The sequence below is a fragment of the Saccostrea cucullata genome, unplaced genomic scaffold (assembly GCF_032062105.1).
Source record: "Saccostrea cucullata isolate Sc308-1 unplaced genomic scaffold, CSIRO_AGI_Scuc_v1 ctg192, whole genome shotgun sequence".
Lineage (NCBI taxonomy): Eukaryota > Metazoa > Mollusca > Bivalvia > Ostreida > Ostreidae > Saccostrea > Saccostrea cuccullata.
Window position 1 is genome coordinate 150,716 of NW_026932625.1, and position 19,490 is coordinate 170,205.

Below are 19,490 nucleotides of genomic sequence, written 5' to 3' on the forward strand. Positions count from 1 at the left end.
AAACAAAACTATAAACCAGCATATAGCATTGTAAAATTTATTCACAACATACATGCTCATGTTCTATGTAAGAGGTACTCTAGTTTGAAAATAATCTACACTGTGGGTCAACCTCAAAAGAAATCCATTTAATTAAGAAAATAAAAAATACCATTGCTATGGCAACATCATGAGTTTAACATCACAGACATGAATGATCTGGTGAAATTTTAGCAATGCAACATCAAAAGCAAAGCACAATGGTTGTTTACTTGTTAAAAACTTAAAATAATGATGAAAACATCCTACAAAAAAAAATCCAATTAAAACACAGCATAGGTAGTTAAGCTGCATTTACAAGTACATGTATTTCCAAATTATTCGCAATCAACGGGATGTTTAAGATTGTGTGGTCATCATATAATCCAAAAGTAACCAAAAAAGTAATATTTATGACTTGTTGATTGCAGCAACATTTAATCAACAGGAAAAAGACAGTATTCTTGCAGAAACATGATAACCAGTAACTAATGGTTAACACAAGTAGACTTGAATCATTATATACAAGTACCAAAATGAAGGTGCAATAAAATATAGTTTATGTCTACAATGTACACCATGGTGAAAATCAAATTGGAAATGCATAAAATATGGTTTAATTATGAATTTTATTTATGTGATAGTTAATAAAGCAAAAAACACAGTCAAGCTGGGCTGAAATGCCACCAAGAATGGCCAAAATTGTACTGAACTGATGAAACATACATTTATGATGAGCTTTTAAAATGAACAAAGAAATCTAAGCAATTATAAAAAATAATGAGGATTTTCAAAATGAATCCATATCAATACTTCCATGGACCTGGGAATTGTCTGATACGTCTGAAAGCCTTATCCTTTCAGTTATAGCCCTTTTAAAACAGTTGGTTTCAGTGTGATGTACATGTACATACTCGTATCTAATAAACAAATTTTGTACATTAAAACGTTACTCTACAATGCTGTATGAGAGTTGTTGTGGAGACTCTGATACATGAAGTTATAAAGATGTGAGCCCCTCTGGTTTGAACTCCCTAATTCTCGTCCTTGTCCTCATTGTTCACCGGACTTTTGGAGCGAGACCTGGACCTGGACTTGGACTTAGAGGGCGACTTTGATCTAGATCTGGACTTAGAGGGCGACTTAGACCTGGACTTGCGCTCTGGTGACTTGGATTTAGACTTGGACTTGCTACGACTGCTACGGCTTCTGCTGCGACTCCTGGATCGACTGGCTGACCTTGACCTTCGCCGTGACCTTGACCTACTCCTGGATCTGGAGGCACTTCTGCTGGGACTGAAAGGATAAATGTATAATATTTTAGATTTAATATTTACAAATTCTCTCTTTTATTTTTTCAAAAGTTTATCTACAACAGATGATGGTGATGGATGATTCTTGATGCTTGGTTTCAGCTGGAGGGGGATGGTGACATGAAATCTCTGGACTCCTCGGCTTCTGATGATCAACCTCACCTAAAATAAATATCAAACGACTCCACAGAGTCAGTGTCAGCCAGTGAAGAGAGGGGACTTCTGGACCGATCAGTCGTGGTACTCGACCTATCAGACTCACTGAAAAAGGACGAAACAGTTGACCAATCACTGGAGCTGGAGTCAAAAGTCAAGTCAGAGGCCACAGAGGGACTGCAAAATAAATACAAGAACATTCATCAAATGTGATCCAAAACATATATGATACCAAAATACTAAGCTAAACTTTAGAACACAATATACATAAACATCCACAATATAAATCCCTACTGGGAGCCCCCTACCTTCTACGTCGGCTGCTGCGTTTAGGTTTGTCCTCGATTAACTTGATCTTTCTCCCGTTGATCTCCGTCCCGTCCAGCTTACTGACGGCGTTCTTCATGTCCGAATACGAGGCGAACTCCACGATTCTATTAATACAGAACAATATATTAATAGAAAAATTTATGCTTATTACTTAATAATATGATCAAAATAAATTTAAAAAAGAATTTATGTCTATGAGCAGTTTTATTTAGAGAAAACATTGTTACCTCTTAAAAAGAAAAATGTTCATAAAAAAGATTTCTATCCAAAGCAAAACAGCATAACTATAAATGTAAAATCCTTTAATTGTTTATTATTTAAATTTCATATTATTTCTCACCCCTCATTCTTGTGTTCTTTGTGGGCGTCGGCGTAAGTTACTTCCCCTGCCTGTCTCATGTAGTCCTTCAGATCCTTCAAACCAAAGACAAGAGAATTAATGACCACAGAACAGCGTTCACACTAGGATGAGGATGATTGATGTTTCTGATTATAAGATGCCCTGTCTTACCATTATAACTCACCTTCCCTCTACTTGTACTTATAACATGAAAAGTAAAAATTCAATTGTTATCTATCCATTCCATACAAAACATAACTCAATCAGGGCTTCTGTTCATCAATTTAATTAAAACTGTAAATATTTTTTGAATCATAATTTTGCTATTGCTTTAATTTCATCAAAACCAAATTGTTAACTTTGCTCATGACAGAAACAAATTGTGTACAACATTAAAATTTCTTAAAAGCCCTGATCTCATTAAAACAGCATGGAAAACGAATTACCTCCACTGCTGTACTCTGTACCCTAAAAGCGCCCCCTAGAGTGTAAGCCTGGTGGCAAGATTGCCCAGCTCTTCTTCACAGTGATACCAGGAAGCCTTATTTTCATTGTAGACCTGAGAGTTTCAATCTACCATGAAAATCAAAGGCAGGGCCCGAGTAAGAGGAGGTGTGGTCACCAACCAGGAAAAAAACCCAAAGAGAATTGCAATATCCTGTGACCAATGTGCCGAGGCTTGCCCCGCCAATTATATGTGAAGGCTGCGGATTGCCTGGATTTAAGCCTTCGTGAGGGAGGAAGAGGAGGAAAAACCTGGCCAGACCTCAAGTATTAACAATCGAGCGACCCGGATAGCACCCTGAACCTGATCATGTGACCCTCTCGTCTTTCGAGCGCTCTCGTCTTATGAGGCTGCGAGGTTTTATGAAAATACATTATACATATTATTATATTTGTAAATCTGGGAGAAATCACATTCTACATACATTAATTCTTTCATTAATTCAAAGTTATATCACATGATAGTTATAAATCTAACAGTATTCCATATAAGACATATTTCACTATAAGCATTCTGCCCTCTTCGAGTCACAGAGGAGAGAGAGATGAGCTTCTGTAAAGACACAGCACTGGAACAGTGTGGTATCGCCTCCTCACATTGAATAATTTACTGCGCAGGCCGACATTTCTTCCAAAATTCTCTGCAAATCTTTTTAAGTGAAATGTGCAAAAATACTTATGGAATTACTCTTCGAGCAAATGAAATATAAAACCATGAAGAATTTAAGTGAATATAATCGGGGAAGAGTCAATATATAAATATAAATGCTAATGTCTTGCACATAAACATATAACATTGGTACTACTTTTACATGTGACCACAATCTGAACATGTGATCATATAGTATAATAATCAACATACCTGCCAGCTAACTCGAGAACTCAAGTTTTCCACAATCAGTCTGTAGTCAGTTCTAGTGGGTGGCCCATACCTCCAAAGAACAAGATAAAAACAGGTAAAATTCTACTTCTCTCAAAGTATGAAAACAGAAATAAATATCTTATAACCTCATAAAATGCTCACTTTTCTGTTATAAAATGTACTCACTTTTCTGTTATAAAATGTACTACTTGTCTGTTATAAAATGTACTCGCTTTCTGTTATAAAATGTACTCACTTGTCTGTTACAAAAAAGGTACTCACTTGTCTCTTCCTCCGCCTCCACGGTTCCTTCCTCTGGGGGGTGGGTAGTCACGGTAACTGTTTCTCCTGTCGTCGCCACGGGGACCTCCGCGAGCATGCTCCACAATCACTCTGTCAACAATAAAAAACCACTGTAACTGTATTTTATATTACAATACCTTTAAAATTTTCACGTTGATTACTGTAACACTTGAGACAGCTTTCTTACTGAGAAAAAATATGAAGCAAATTGTTGATCTTTATAATATTTCAGGAATATTAATATAATTATCAAAAAGTTGTTAAGTCATTCTTTTTAAAAAAAAAATTGGGCAACAAATGAAGAAACATGTCTGATTGCTTCTAAATTAAAAATATAGACTTTGTGAAAAACACTGTAGAATTTCATCCAGAGTTCTTGAAATCTTTCGGTCCTGTTGGCAAGACCGATAAAAACAACTAAGGACAGATAACTTTACATTCTGTGTCAGTCCAAATGACCGGTAGATGTTGAGAGAGCAACTTGCGAAAATCTGACTAAATTTCGTACGAATTCCCTATAACCAACCGATCATAATCTGTTAAATGCTTTTCAGTATCTCGTAATGGCTTCTTTGATGAACGCAAGTACCAAACTTAAAACTATGATTGATTAACAAATTTTTGATGGTGCTAGAGTAAGCCAGGTGAGAAATTCGAACTAAATTAAAAGCTTGCGAAGAAAATCGACCCCCCATGAGAATCAACGAAAATTGTTATATGGCATGACGTGTGCAGTGTGTATATAATTGACGCAGGGTGTAAAATGTATTGATAATAAAATTCAAATACAGTTTTCATCTTTTTACTGATTTTTTTTTGGACTGATAGAAATCCGTATGGACTGACAAACTTCCAACGGCAATCAGTCCAAATGACTGACAGCGGAGAAAAGATTTCAAGAACTCTGATCCTGTTAAAATGTAGCATCGAAAAGCTTTTAAGTTGAGGTATTTTACCTTTCACCAGCAAGATCTTTCCCATTCAATTCATACACTGCATCATCAGCGTCACGATAATCTTCAAACTCCTGCAATCAATAATCTACATCTAAACACTTTCAGTTTAGCATTCCTTAATCCTTCTTCCTTGAAACCAAATAAAATTTAAGACAAGTTTGAAATAACACCTTAAAATTATTCTTTACACTGTCATTATTATTAAAAAAAAAAACATATTTAATTGGTACATGTTGTTCTCAATTGTGAAAATTTAAATTCAAATTTCATGAAAAGAAATGAAGAAATAAATACCACAAATCCGTATCCATTTTTCAGCATGACATCTCTAAGTCGTCCGTATCCTTTGAAAAATCTTTCTACATCTCGTTCCCTGGCATGATGTGAGAGTCTTCCGATATATACTCGTGTACCCATTCTGTTCTATTTGAAAGATATGAAACAATATTCAGAGCTTTGTGCGTTTAAGTAGACTTGCTCAAGTCGGATATATTCAAAAAGTATAAGGGAGATTGTTAAACATAGATACTTGAGCAATGCCGAATAGTAAGTTACACAGCGTGTAAATGGCGTGAGCGTAACTGTTGTGAAATCTTCAAATGCAAAATCAAACGTTATAACTACGAACACAAACCGGAAGTTCATTTTTATCGCGATCTCATTTGGTAAAGAATTATTTAATCAAAATACAAGTGTAAATCATAAGTTCCTTATGCCTAACAATTAAAATATTCCTAAAGTTCAAAAATGTGTAAAAATTCAGTTTTTCTTAAGTAGCACATTAGTTATTTTATCAAAATTACCTATCAAGCAATTCAAGCCAAATTCCAGTGCGTTACGTGTATGTTCGATATCAAGGTCTTGCACACGCTTTAATGCAGACGACGTAATCAATATGTCTAAAACATTCTAAGGATATAGATTAAAAAAAAAACAACAAATTCACAAACTTTTATTGATAACAAAGAAAGGAAATCATCCTATAATAGATATATATCTTGAGTAGAAAGAAAATACTTCATTTTATTATTTTGAAGATCACCGATATGAATCAATCGCAACTTCTCGGGCCTTTCCGACTAGCGGAAAAACGATCTCTGACGGAAAGACCCGAGATGATGCGATTGCGATATGAATGACATCTTTCAATAGACTGGTACCCTGACATTGGTTAACGGGTAGTCTCGTTCAACCAGACACTCGGCTGTCTCCGTAAATCTCCGACGAGCCCGCATTCGATTGAAAGATTAGCACTGGTTCTCTGCCCTTGATTCCAGTCGCTGCCGCTAGGAATTTGGTTGGTTTTTCAGGGCGCTTGCGCCCGTTCACAGTCTCGTTCAACCAGACACTCGGCTGTCTCCGTAAATCTCCGACGAGCTGCCCTGACAATCGCACCTTCTCGGGCCTTTCCGACTAGCTGAAAAACGACCTCGAATGTATATGGTAGACGCCATGACAACCCTCCCTTTTCACGATCTTTGAAATAAATGCATGAAGACCTTTTATCTGTGGAATATGGAGTTCAACTTTATTCAATATAATGATATTACCTAAAATATATTATAGAAGTGACTTCTAACTCCGTCTCTGCTATATTTGAATAAATAGGAAATGTATAAATTTTTAACATCCGCTGATGTTAATACATTCGAGGTTGTTTTTCCGACCTCTGACGGAAAGACCCGAGATGATGCGATTGCTGCCCTGAAAAACCAACCAAATTCCTAGCGGCAGCGACTGGAATCAAGGGCAGAGAACCAGTGCTGATCTTTCAATCGAATGCGGGTGGTTTCGCTCCTATTACGTGTTCGCGCCGAGTGGTTTCGCTCCAATCACTTGTTCGTTCCGAGTGGATTCGCCCCAATTGGTTTCAACTAATAAATAAATATTAAACAAATATTAATAATTTATTAAATAAAATCCAATATTTTCTCATAAATGTATATATAATTTTAATAAAATGCTTGTAAAATTGTATTAAACCTCTTAAGAATGCATTTAGCTAAATCAGGTATTCACAGATAAATCCAGGTAAATCCAAACCAACAGAAATAGGAATCCAGACATTGTACAACCCTGCTTCACTCCTGTTGTTACCCGGAACCAGTCCGTTTCTTCTCCATCTTCCAGGACTGCACATTGGAATGATTCATATAGGAGTTTCACCATTCTGACCAGTTTGTTTGAAAGCCATAAAACTTCATGATAGACCAAAGGCTCTCTCTGTGAATGGAATCAAATGCCTTTTCAAACTTCAAAGCCAACATAATATACAGACAATGCTGATTTCCATTCGGTGCATTAATATTCTATGTAGCTGCAGATCTGTAGCTCTCTGAAAAAATATATTTTGATAGACCGGAGAGCTCAGTCTTGAAAAAACTGTATATTTATTGCGCACAAAAAAGTGCGCTCGGTTCTCGATTTATTTCTCCTTGTTTTTAAAACTGTAATCTCAAAATATTACTAACCATGTGTTCCTAACATATTCTTTGACTCTTTCCACAACAAAACATTCCTCATAATTGTTGTTAATAGTCCTCCTGGCCCTGATATTGTAATCATCGAATATTTTGCTTATTTATACTGCCATTTTGGTTTCAAAGATAATTCAGTCCAATATGCTTCGTTCAGATGTCAACTACGAGAGTACTTGATAGAAAAGAGAGAATTTTTTTGAAATCTTCCATTCTATGCAACTGAGGTAAGAATTTAGAAGAATTAACCAAGAACCGAGCGCACTTTTTTGTGCGCAATAGATATACAGTTTTCTCAATGGGTAGCACTGTGTAGCTCTTCGGTCTGTCAATATATTTTTTCGGAGAGCTACAGATCTGCAGCTATATTCTATGATGTTATACGGAGTGTAAATAGTTGTTCTGTTGTACTCCTCCCTCGTCTGAAGTTTCTCACGCAGCTGTTTTTCCACTCCATCTTGTATTCTTTGTATTACTATTCTGGAGAATACTTTGCGTGGCACAGACAAAAGTGTTACTCCAAACCGATGGTATAGTTTCTTGTCTCCAGATTGTTGAAAATAGTTTTTTCCAAATATCTTGCTGTTGTCTCTGTGTCTGCCTTTAACATTTCAGCTGTTATCCCATCTCCCAGATAGCAAGACTATGTTGGGCCAACATCGGCAAAAGGTTGTATGGTTGGCGTTGGGGGAAAGTAAAGTGAAGGGAAGTTGCTAACGTTGGGCCAACGTTGGACCAATGTTACCATGCCAACCTTCTCGACCATGACAGAATTCCTATGTTGGCCCAACGCTGGTCCAACGTTAGCAACTTCCCTTCACTTTACTTTCCCAAGGAAGGAGGGATGTTGATGTTGGCCCAACGTTGGCCCAATGTTTGTAATACACCTATAAAGAATGCGTCTTATCAAGTTGGTATGTTGGCCCACGTTCAATATTTGTAATACATCCTTAAAAAAGTTTCTTATCAAATTGGTAGTAGTATGTTGGCCCAACGTTGGCCCAATGTTTGTAATACACCCTTAAAAATGTCTTATCAAGGTAGTAGTATGTTGGCCCAACGTTGGCCCGATGTTAGCACGAATGTTCTTTTGTTTAGGTGTTTTAAAGATGGAAATTTCATTTGGCCAACGCTGGCCCAATTATTATACTGCCAACTAAATGGTGGTGTCAATTTTAGCTGCTGAGCTTTACGTTGGGACAACATTGGTTCTAATTAAGTTTTAATTTAGATGCACATTCTAAAATAATTAAGAGGATATTCTATGTTCATGCTTTTAAATGGATGACTGTTTTTGTTTAGATCTGATATTTTCAACATTTTAACTTTGAACTTAAGTGATCACAGCACCAAAGAGTGTTTTATTATATTTTTTGAATTGTGCACATGCATGCTTATTTATTTGAAAAAAACCCTTGAAATTATGAATTTTTTCATGAGCGTTGTATTCATGAGAATTTAGAAAAGACTGAATAAGTTCTCAGGAACAGGATGCGAATGAAGCATACATAAATCAAAATGACACAGCTTTATCATTAAATTGAAACAAAAGTTAGGCGTTCGCTAAAAGTTGGCGAGTTAACACCAAACTGTGGAGTGAGCTGTCAGATTCAATTGCTCACAGGTGGTGATAGACTGAAAATGCAGGGCAAGCAAGAAGAAGTGAAATTTAAATTTGTGGATTATACACTTACTATAGCTGCGTTTAGAAGCGATGTATTGTTATTTATTCAGGTTAACTGTTAAAATTGATTCGGAATTCATTCTTTTCATGTTTTTGCACACAAGCACTGAAAGTTAAGGTTAAATAACATCTTTTAAGTTGTTTCTATCTAATTCTTAACTGTCTATTACAGACACGATTGTATCATTACGTCAAGGAAATTAAGGTGCACTAATAGTATAATACATCATTCTCTTTATTAAAAGATTTAATTTAAGTAATATTTATTCATAAGTTGGACCAGTAATTGCATGTATTGTTTCTAATATCAAACTATTTTATATTTTCAGTCAGAGACTGCAAGGAAAACAAATGTTGTGGTGGCAAATAACAATGAAATCGAAGACCATGCATAAAGTGTATAAAGTATGCCTTTGAAGAAAACGGGAGGCGACAACGGGAATACAACAAAAACAGTAATAAAGGAAGTGAGCCCTGATTAAGAACTTTGAATTGATAACTTTTCATAATTTACCTCTATTGTCTATTTTAAAATTTATTTTGTAAATTATGATTGAATTGATGTACTAGTATATGAAATATTTTCACAGTGAATCATTAGTAATGTTTTCATTGAACATGTCCATGTCTGCATTATGAATGCAGATTGAATTGTGTATTATTTTTTTTAAACAGTCATAAAATAGGTTTATGTAAAGAATCACTTAAAACCAATCGCAAATGTTTCTTTGTAATAACTACGTCGGCCCAACAATTCGCCATGTGACATTGTAAAAAAGGGTCAACATCGGGCCAACCTAACCAACCAGTTGTTAAGGTTGGATGTTAGTTGGCATACACTAATAACTACGTTGGCCCAACAATATGCCATCTGACATTTCAACAAAGGGCCAACGTTGGGCCAACCTAACCAACCAGTTATTAAGGTTGGCTGTTAGTTGTCATACAATTATACCCACGTTGGCCCAACAATAAGCCAACATGTTGGATCAACGTTGGGCCGATGAGCAAAATTGTGTAGGCCTGCGTAAGGTTACCAACATTTGGAAAAAAAAAGCTGTTATCTTGCTATCTGGGCTACTCTTCCAGCTTTTCCATTCTTCAATTTCTTTATAGCCTTGACAATTTCCTCTTTCCGTATGGGACCTGTATCCATCTCATCTAATACTTTTTCGCTTTCAACTTCTAATTGATGTTCAGGTTGTGGGCGGTTTAATATTTATTGAAAGTGCTCTTTCCACCTTTTCTTTCTTTCATCTTGACTGCTCAGGATCTTGCCCTCTTTATCCTTCATTGCCGTTGTCATGCCTTTCTTCACATTACTTAGCACTCTAGTTATCTCATATACCGTCTTCATATGCCCATTACTAGCTGCTCTTTCTGCTTCTGTAATCATGTCTTCTGTCCCCTTTCTCCTGTCATTCCTCATACTGCGTTTTACCTCTCTGTCTTTAATTGAATATTTATTTCTTAAGCTTCTTTTTAACCTTTCTGATCTGCTGTTGGTAAGTTGGAGTTTTAGCTGCTTCCTCTCTTCTATCACCTTCCAAGAGTCACTACTTATCCATGGTTTTTCTTCCTTTTCTTTTACTCCAAGTTTGCTGTCTGCTGTCTCGTTGTAACCTTGTATCATATTTTCCCAGATGTCTTCAACACTTTCCAATCCTTCTAGCACTTGGAATCTATTTTTCAGCTCCAATATGAATGTTCTCCTTTTCTCAAGCTGTTGTAGTTTTGTAACATCATATTTCTTTCTGCCTATGTCTGCATTTTGCTTTTGTTTCTTCAATTTTATTCTGATCTTACTCTTTATCAGTTCATGATCAATTCTTGCATCGGCTCTTCTCATCGCCCCTGTATCTAAGATAGATGTTCTGTGTTGTTTCGAAATAAGCACATGATCAATTTGGTTTTCCGTCTTTCCATTGGGTGAGATCCAGGAGATCTTGTGTCTTGATTTATGAGGAAATGTTGTTCCTGTAATGACTAAGTTGTTGAGTTCGCACATATCCAATAGTCGTTCTCCGTTTTCATTTCGTTATCCTATTCCATGTTTCCCCATGTAGCACTTTCATGGCTATTGTTGTTGCTACCAACCTATGCATTCAAATCTCCAATAATGAACAGTGTGTCATGGTTTGGAATATTAATAATAACTTCCTGCAATTGTTCCATGAATTCTTCCTTTGTCTCTCCGGGGCTCTCATTTGTTGGTGAGTAAACTACTATCATGCTTATCTTTAGAGTTGATGTATAGAATTTTGCATACATCAGTTTCTCATTAATGGATTTCCATTCCATCAGTGACTTCTTAGCTTTCTTTGTCATCATTATTCCTACTCCTTCTTGATGTAATCCATCCTCTCGTCCTGAGTATAGCTCTAGATTCCCACATTGTAATGTAGTTTTTCCATTCATAGGCCATCTGACTTCACTAAGTCCTATTATATCTAGCCGACATCTATCCATTTCCTGTTCTATCTGGGCTGTTTTCCTGTAATATACATAGATCTCACATTCCAACTCCGTATATAGATGTTGTCTTTGGGTGTGCATAGGGACTTCGGCCTGTGGACTACCAAATGGCTTTCATCCACCTGCGTCATGTTGTCCTCTGCGTTATCATTTATCACAGTTAAAGGGCTAACCCCCCCGCTGTATGCTCAGTGTATTTTGGATTTCTGTAATCATTTGAACTTTTACTATGTTTGGTGATTACCGGTAGCTATGCAGAAACCCCCCTGGACTCGGAGGGTCAGTGGTTTTCTGTTGGGGTTTTCCTTCCCTTAGCCCCAAGTTACAGTTATTTAAAGGCGACAGAGTTTCGCCTTTTGCCACTGTCACTCAGCTCCAAAGGTATTACCAGGGTTACCAAACGTGGAGGTGTGACTTGTGATTTGCTGGCAGAACCTGTTTGAGACTGTTGGCATTACTCGAGGTTTTGTAAGGTGATTACTTAGTTAAGAAAAAAATAATTGAAATTTTAAACCTAGCATGCATATGATCATTTTTAGTGGCGAATAATTGGTATCAGTTTGTTTTAATTCTATCGGAAAGCAAAAATTAAACAAAATATTCCGCCAAATTTGAAAATAAAAAAAAATTTACTACATAAAAGTGTTTTGGGAGTCTTCCCCATACCCAATCAACAATAAATCACTTTTTTTTTTTTGCGAAACTCACTGACAAAAAAGTGAACTAAAAAATAAAAATACGAGATTAAATATAGTTTACATAACTAAAAATTTATAAAGTTGAACCACGAAAGAAAGCCAAAAGGTAAAACTTTATTCTTTAAACAAAATCTTATATCCTTTTTATGTAAAGGATGTATTCGCTTTGACAAAAGAATTGACCTATAGGAGAGAACAATTTCCCGGAAAAAGTGACATTGAAAAATTAATCTTTATTTGTTGTTCTCTACCGTATACATGTCTAAATTTTTCAAATTTGTATTTTATACCTAAAATTTATTATTTACAACTTTACAATTAACCTCCAAAGTTGGCATAAACACCATTTTGTCCGATAAAGCGTTGATTTTTCCATGAATTTTGGCCTAGAAGTCCATCAAAATCTGCATTTAAAATTGTGATATTTTGATAGGTTTCACAATTTAAAAAGCAATTTTTTAGGAAAGCCCACGAAATTCACAAAAAAACTACAAAAAATAAGGAAACCTGATTTTGATAATCTGCTTCAAATTCATACCTATTAATGCTGTAGTAAGACTAGCTCAGTTGAAATATGCGCTGACTTTTAAAAAAACATTTTACAGTCGGAAATTTTAATGCCTGGTACCACACTCAAAGTTTAAAATTTTCGCCTTTTCAAAGACTATTTTAATATTTTTTATAGCCTCGTATATTTTCCCTCAATTATATATCCTTTATGCATGCCCATTCTTAATATAAGAAACACTATTTAAAGAGATATCAAATCGTAAAAATCCAATGTACAGTTGTCAGTCAGGCGGAACAAAACTCAGTATAAGCATACTTTCTCCGAGGACAAGAATAACTCACTCTGTGTTACTCAATACAGGTACTCTTGGCAGCATTGAGCTGTGATGTATATATCATTGGCGTCGGAAGCAAATTGAAAGTGGGGGGCTAATGGAAAAAAAAATTGTACCTTCAAAAAAACCTGACAAGCAAAAAAAAAAAAAAAAAGAAAAGAAAGAAATGGAAATGTCCATTGTCCAAAAACGAAAATCCTATTTCGGGGGGGGGGGGGGGGGGGGGGGGGGGGGTTGTTAGGTTCCAACTTCAGTACCAAAATTTTTTTCCGAAGACCACCACTTTCCCCAATTTTAACCTATATTAAGACGTATCTGTGGAAAGTGGGGGGGGCTAAACCTACGCAGATATGTTCAATGTCTATACTAAGTATATATTTGGACACACTCCCAAGCCCCCCCTAGCCCCCCCCCCCCCCCCCCCCCGGTTCCGACGCCTATGTATATTCCTTAGAATTTAATAACATTGATTTTGGCTACACACATATCAGTAACTCCTCCTCGGATTTGATTTAGGCCTATATAATTGCACACATTAATGAAATGGTTTACTACATTCACGGATAAAATTGCTTAGACATAAAGAATAGAATTTCAGAGGCAGTAAGTTACATTACCATTATGCATTGAGAAGTAAAGACAAATATAAATTATTACATTTTGAGATTAAAAAAAAAAACTCAGGAATTCAATGAAAAGGTTCCTTATACCTCTACTAGCTGAAAAAAGATTTAGGAAAAAACAAATTGTTATATGTATTCAGCCTAATGCCATTAATCAGAACGGAAATCAACGAGGTTTTTGTGGAGAAAAAAACCAAGCCCGGTCCTATAGGTCAAATCCCTATTTATAATGAAGTGATCCTTTCAAACACCGATACCGAGCTGTCGTCAAATAAGTACAGCTCATCGCACTTTTTAAACTCACATGGCTTTTCGCACAAATTAAGGTCACATTGTTATAATGCAAAATTGTGTACTGTGACAGCAAAATGTATTTTAAAAATGATTTATAACTTTATTTTGATCATATTTCATTACTTTAAACATAATTCACACATAATAATCGGTAGAATTTTTATATGCTCTTGAATATTATGAGAGTTTCCAAATGGTTTTTTAATGGTTTCTCATCAAATGCAACCTACTTTGTATCTGTTCATTTTAAAGCATACTTTTGCCTTGTCTTAATACAGAAACAGTGCAATTCATGTAACTTCTATATTTTCTGTAAATTAATATGACACTAAGGCGCAAGATAATAGAAGTATTTCTCATCTGTCCGACTGCTTTCCATGATTAAAAAAAAGACATTTTTTCAGGTTAACTTCCCGAAATCTTGCATCATGAAAGATACCTTCCAAAGCAAAATTTCAAAGTTTCAGACCATAAATGTAAAAGAATTTTCTTTTCAATACATGTATTTACAATTAACTATGTTTAAAGACAAATAATACTTTTTTATTCTATCCTTTCACATGATTTCTTTATGCAGTTTTGTCATTTTTCGGCTCTGCATTTCGACAAAAGCAAGACAAGTATGGAAAATGTGCAAAGTACTTAAAAAATTACTCAACTGTAAGAAGTCAATTTGAACATTTCAACCAAATAGTAAAAAAGAAAGTTCGATTAGTTGATTTGTAAATACTAGTACCTATGATAGAATCATACACATTTTTAAAACATCATACAATATAGAAACAAATTCCCTTTAAGAACATTGACTTTAAAAAATTAAGCTAATGATTTAAGAGAATATGCACATAAAAATGAAATATTTATTAATATAAGGGTTATGTCTCGTACTGAAACTCGATAAATGTAAGTTTTAATGCAAGAAAAATGTGACCTTAATTTAACGAGGCCCGATCTACTTGATCTGCGCATACGTTTTAACGCAGCGTCGACTCAGGCACGTCATAATACCCTTGACTGCCGTCACAGTTGAACACAATAACGTCACAGTTACATTGACATCAAATTGCGCTAAAATGTTTCGCTGATCTTGCTTACCTGGTAACTCTATAGAATATGCATTGAAAGCTGGCATTTCTATTATTTTTTTTAAATATTCAAATTAATAAACAACTTTGGAACCTAATAAATTTTGAGGGATTAATCTTTTGGTACAGATTCATTAATTTTATTCTGTTTTATTTCAATTTGTGAGTTTAAAAAACAATCACTGCATCTAAAAGTAAACGATTTTAGTCTTTCTCTTTGAACATGTTGAAGTGTTTATGCACACTCTTTTTATTGCGGACTTAAATATGCATGGGCTATCTTCAGTTTTAAAAAGTAAAATAAGTCTAAATCATTTAAATTGAACCGCCGAAATATTTTATTTTTCTATATATTACATGATATCAGTAAAAATTGCAATTTTGTCGCCGTTACCCCCCCCCCCCCCCTCCTCCCTCTACCCCTTTTCCACGTATAACAACGTCGCGTGTTAAGAGAAAAATAAAGCATGGCTAGAAAATTATTTCATAATGTAAGAATTATTAATTTTTTTTAGAAACTAATACATTATTGTAATCGTTTGTTGGCGTTATGTAAACCCATTGCGACCTATAAAATACGAAGCTGGATAGAATAAATCCAAATTTTGTGTTTTGACATGCCCTCTTTTCACTGCAATAAAGGCTACCTCCAATTTTCTTTTCATGATTTATAAGAAGAAGGAAAATTGCATGATATATGTGAAAAACAAAGAATTTCATCATGTATTTTTTTTTTAAATTTGTAAATTTCTTTGTTTATTGAATAGTTTTAGTATGTAATTGTGTATAAAAACACGAAAAATGGTCCATATCTTGACAGTGCCCCCATTTCACTACAATAAAGGCAAGGTAACAAAATTTCATTCTAATTTTTCTAAGCATAAAACATACAAGTATATTTCCAAGAATTGAAATTTTTCATCATTCCGTTTTCGTAATTTTCAACTAGATCGGGCCTCGTTAAGCGAAAAACCACGTGACTTTAAAATGTGCGTTGAGCTGTACATATAAATATATAGAGATCATATTTTAATATTTTTGAAATACTTATCTTTTTGTAAAATGTCAACATATCTAGTGAACAGTTAGCTTCAAATTATTTCAATTCCATCGGGAAAAAATGGTTAAAAAGCATTTCCTCTGGGTAGATAAGTAGAAAAACAGTTATTGTTACTCAAACTTTTGAAATATTTGAAAGTCCTGATATCCAATCAGCAACGAAATAAAATTCTGGAAGACATTTTGGTAAAATCAAATTATATGTACTAAGATTAAATGGCGTCCAAGGAACCAGATCTCAGGTGGTAGGTATCCATAAAGGAGGTTTTAAATAGAAATGATGCATTAAGTTTATATATTTTATTAAAAAAAATTAAGTCATGGAGGAATTACACTAATTAAAAGGACATTGATACCCAACTTACTCCAACAGCCTTGTTTGTAAGATTTTTTTTTTTAAAAATCGTATGTCAGTTTTAAATGTTTTTAAATATTCAAACTAATCAAAATAAATTTGAATTACCAAATATATACTGGATTCCTAAACTTTATAAGAATCCTTACCAAAAAAGGAAGAAAGGAAAAAGAAGGGGAAAAAGATACATAGCGGGTTCCAGTATATGTTCTATCAAGCCCCTTTCTTTACTTCTTTCTAAAATATTAACAGCAACGAAGGAAAAACTCTACGCGTAAGAGTACTGTGCAACAATATATTCAAGAAGTGGCGTAAATCAGATGTGGGGACTTAAAAACTCAAAGGAACTTTTCGAAAATCTAAAAGCATTTACTATAATCAATAACATCAAACCATGTGCCTTTTCAGCATTTTATATCATTCTGTTGACAACAATTCAGAGGTGAAAAAGGAATTAAGTAGATTACATGATAAGTAAGTACTGGTAACTGCTGACAAAGCAGGTAACAACACTGTCTTTGAATGTAATGGTCATTATATGAATTGTATGCCTACAAGTGGTAATCCAACTTATACTCATAATTCCCTTTCTATGGAAGAAATTCTTCAAAATTATATGTCAGTTCTGAATATTTTTAATATCCCAAACAACCAATGTTAATTTGAATTACCATATCTATATATTGGATTCTGAAACTTCAAACAAAGATACATAGTAGGTTTTAATTAATTTTCAACCAAGTCTCCCCTTCTCACTAAGATATTTTCAAAAGTGGTGAAAGAGAAACTTCAAGAGTACTGTGCAACAATATATTCGAGAAGTGTTGTAAATCAGATGTGGATACTTAAAAATTTCAAGGAATCTCTGGAAAATTCGAAATCATGCACAAAATTTTACCAAAATTAACTACTTTATACACAACCATTCTCCGCGATAAATTAAAGTCCGGGCTTTTTGATATCATCGACAGCTGGTTTTTCAATAAAAAAGGAACTCGAAATTTACTTAACTTTTCATTGGTCATTTACAAAATTATTTTGTGAAAACATTCTGATTGTACACACAAGTACTCTGAAGTTGACATCAAAAAGATATAAAGTTTATGATTGACAATATCTATGTGGTTTTTAGAGACCAACAATCTCTTGGAATTCCCATGGGTACCAATTGCGCGCCGTTATTTGTAGACCTATTTTTGTATTCATACGAACCAGAATTTGTCTAAAATCGTATACGTGAAAAGAAGAAAAGAATTTCTAAATCGAGGTAAATTATTGACAAGCTGATGAAACAACAATTTCAGCAGTCTCGTTTAAAGTCATCATTTCGTAAGTTCTATGGTCGATACAATGACCTTGTCAGCAAAAACAATTGAGTCAAATGCTGACTGACGTTTTTCATACTAATTGTTAGTCCATTATTTACACACTGAACTGACAACGGTGTTCCCTTTACTTCCCGACCATAAGGAGCACACGGCTGGTGTGACAGTCGTCAGGTGATGCTGACTCCTCCATGGTACCTGATCTCACCTCTGATGTTTCTGAGGTCCGTTTTTGCTCTGCTCCTATTTTGTTGTGTTTGATGGACTTTGAGCTTGAATACTGTACATTATCTTCATATATTTCAGCCATGAAAAGAGAACACTTGCTGTGGCCGTCAACTTGACATTTAGATACATGTATATCGAGTCTATCGAAACGTATTCTCTCTTAACAGAACTATGTTGACTTGGTATATTTAAGTGAACTTTAAATCGCAGAACCTGGTACAACTGTATCATATTTGCATACTAGTATTTTACTAAAAAAGACGTAAATAGAATTGTTAATTGATAATACATCGTCGATATACCCAGTATCAAATGTCGAGTTGAAAGTCATAGCAGGTCTTTTGCTTTTCTCGTGTAGGTTTTAATTTTTTTTTACTCCATATGAATTCAAAAATAGGTCTACGGAACTCAGTTGAAATTTAAACAGATTGCTGGATGATCTGAACTCCGAAAACCTATATATAAATGTTGTCAATTGGAAACCCAACCATCTTTCTAATACCGGTATACATGTATCAATTTTAGAGTACATGTATTAGTGTGTAGACTTAAAATGTTTATTTCAACAAAGGATTTTGCAAATGACCAGTGATGAAGTAAATGTATTTATGAGTTTCATTTTCATTTTAAAAAACAGCTGTTTATGGTATCAAAAAAGCTTGGGTTTCTTTAATTTAAATTGGGATTTGTTTTACATTTAAAAGTCGTTGGTCATAAAAGGGAATAATAATTACTAAAGTCAAATAAATCAAATAAACAGTTTTAACAAAGAAATACAATTTATCAACTTGAAGGGCATTATTATTGTAAAGCACTGATAGAATTTGATTCAAAGATGCAGAGAGTTTCTTTGTGAAGAGAAACATTGTACATTTACTGAGTTCGAGGGAGGCAGGCTTTTTTTTCCGATTCAAGAATCACACTTTTTCTTGTCAATAGATATAGGATTAAGCAAAATGCTTATGGTCCCAGACCACACCCCACAGAGCTTCACCTTTAAATGACATATCCTGCGCTGACTTTCATATTCGATCTATCACGAAAACACGTCACATGCAGGTAAGAAATATACAACGTTGATTTAAATTTTTCCTAGAAAAAAATAACTTCCTATTCAAGACGAACATAGATAATGATTTGCTTCTTACCTTTATTTTGGATACGCATGCTTGGCACGACTACCTATAAAGTCTATTGATATGTTCAGATCATTTGCTTCAAATGTTATTCTGTCCCTTATCTTTCCAAAAGTCATTTATATGAATGCAGCAATCCCTGTTCTTAATTTCCAATTCTGAAATACTCATAGGGATTCCGTTAAACAGACTACGGACTTATTGTTTAAAATCTCATTAACTTCTTCATCAAACAAGGTGACTAAGATTTCTTTATGTAAAAGTCTTACACTATCAATGGCTCTATTTATACTTTAAATAGATGAATGAACCAATAGCTCCAAACTACCATGGCTTTTAAACAAGAAGAGAAACTTCATCATAACATCTTCATACAATTTTAATTTTTCTATCGCATAAAAATTCCCGATTTGATGATTGTAAA

The 19,490-nt window shown here is 34.6% G+C and overlaps 2 protein-coding genes across 2 annotated transcripts; both read right to left on the reverse strand.

Moving 5' to 3' along the window:
* Positions 1 to 23: 23 nt before the first annotated feature.
* LOC134235668 (serine/arginine-rich splicing factor 6-like) lies at positions 24 to 5,648 on the reverse strand. The gene is made up of 8 exons (XM_062717807.1): positions 5,586 to 5,648; positions 5,077 to 5,205; positions 4,783 to 4,853; positions 3,806 to 3,916; positions 3,524 to 3,593; positions 2,158 to 2,231; positions 1,796 to 1,921; positions 24 to 1,314 (listed from the first exon to the last, which is right to left on the reverse strand). Exons 2-8 carry the CDS (start codon positions 5,197 to 5,199, stop codon positions 1,053 to 1,055), a joined length of 837 nt encoding a protein of 278 aa, XP_062573791.1. The 5' UTR covers positions 5,200 to 5,205; positions 5,586 to 5,648; the 3' UTR covers positions 24 to 1,052.
* Positions 5,649 to 10,162: 4,514 nt separating this feature from the next.
* LOC134235688 (uncharacterized) lies at positions 10,163 to 10,951 on the reverse strand. The gene has a single exon (XM_062717835.1). The coding sequence runs from the start codon at positions 10,949 to 10,951 to the stop codon at positions 10,163 to 10,165; it is 789 nt and encodes a 262-aa protein (XP_062573819.1).
* Positions 10,952 to 19,490: the final 8,539 nt, after the last annotated feature.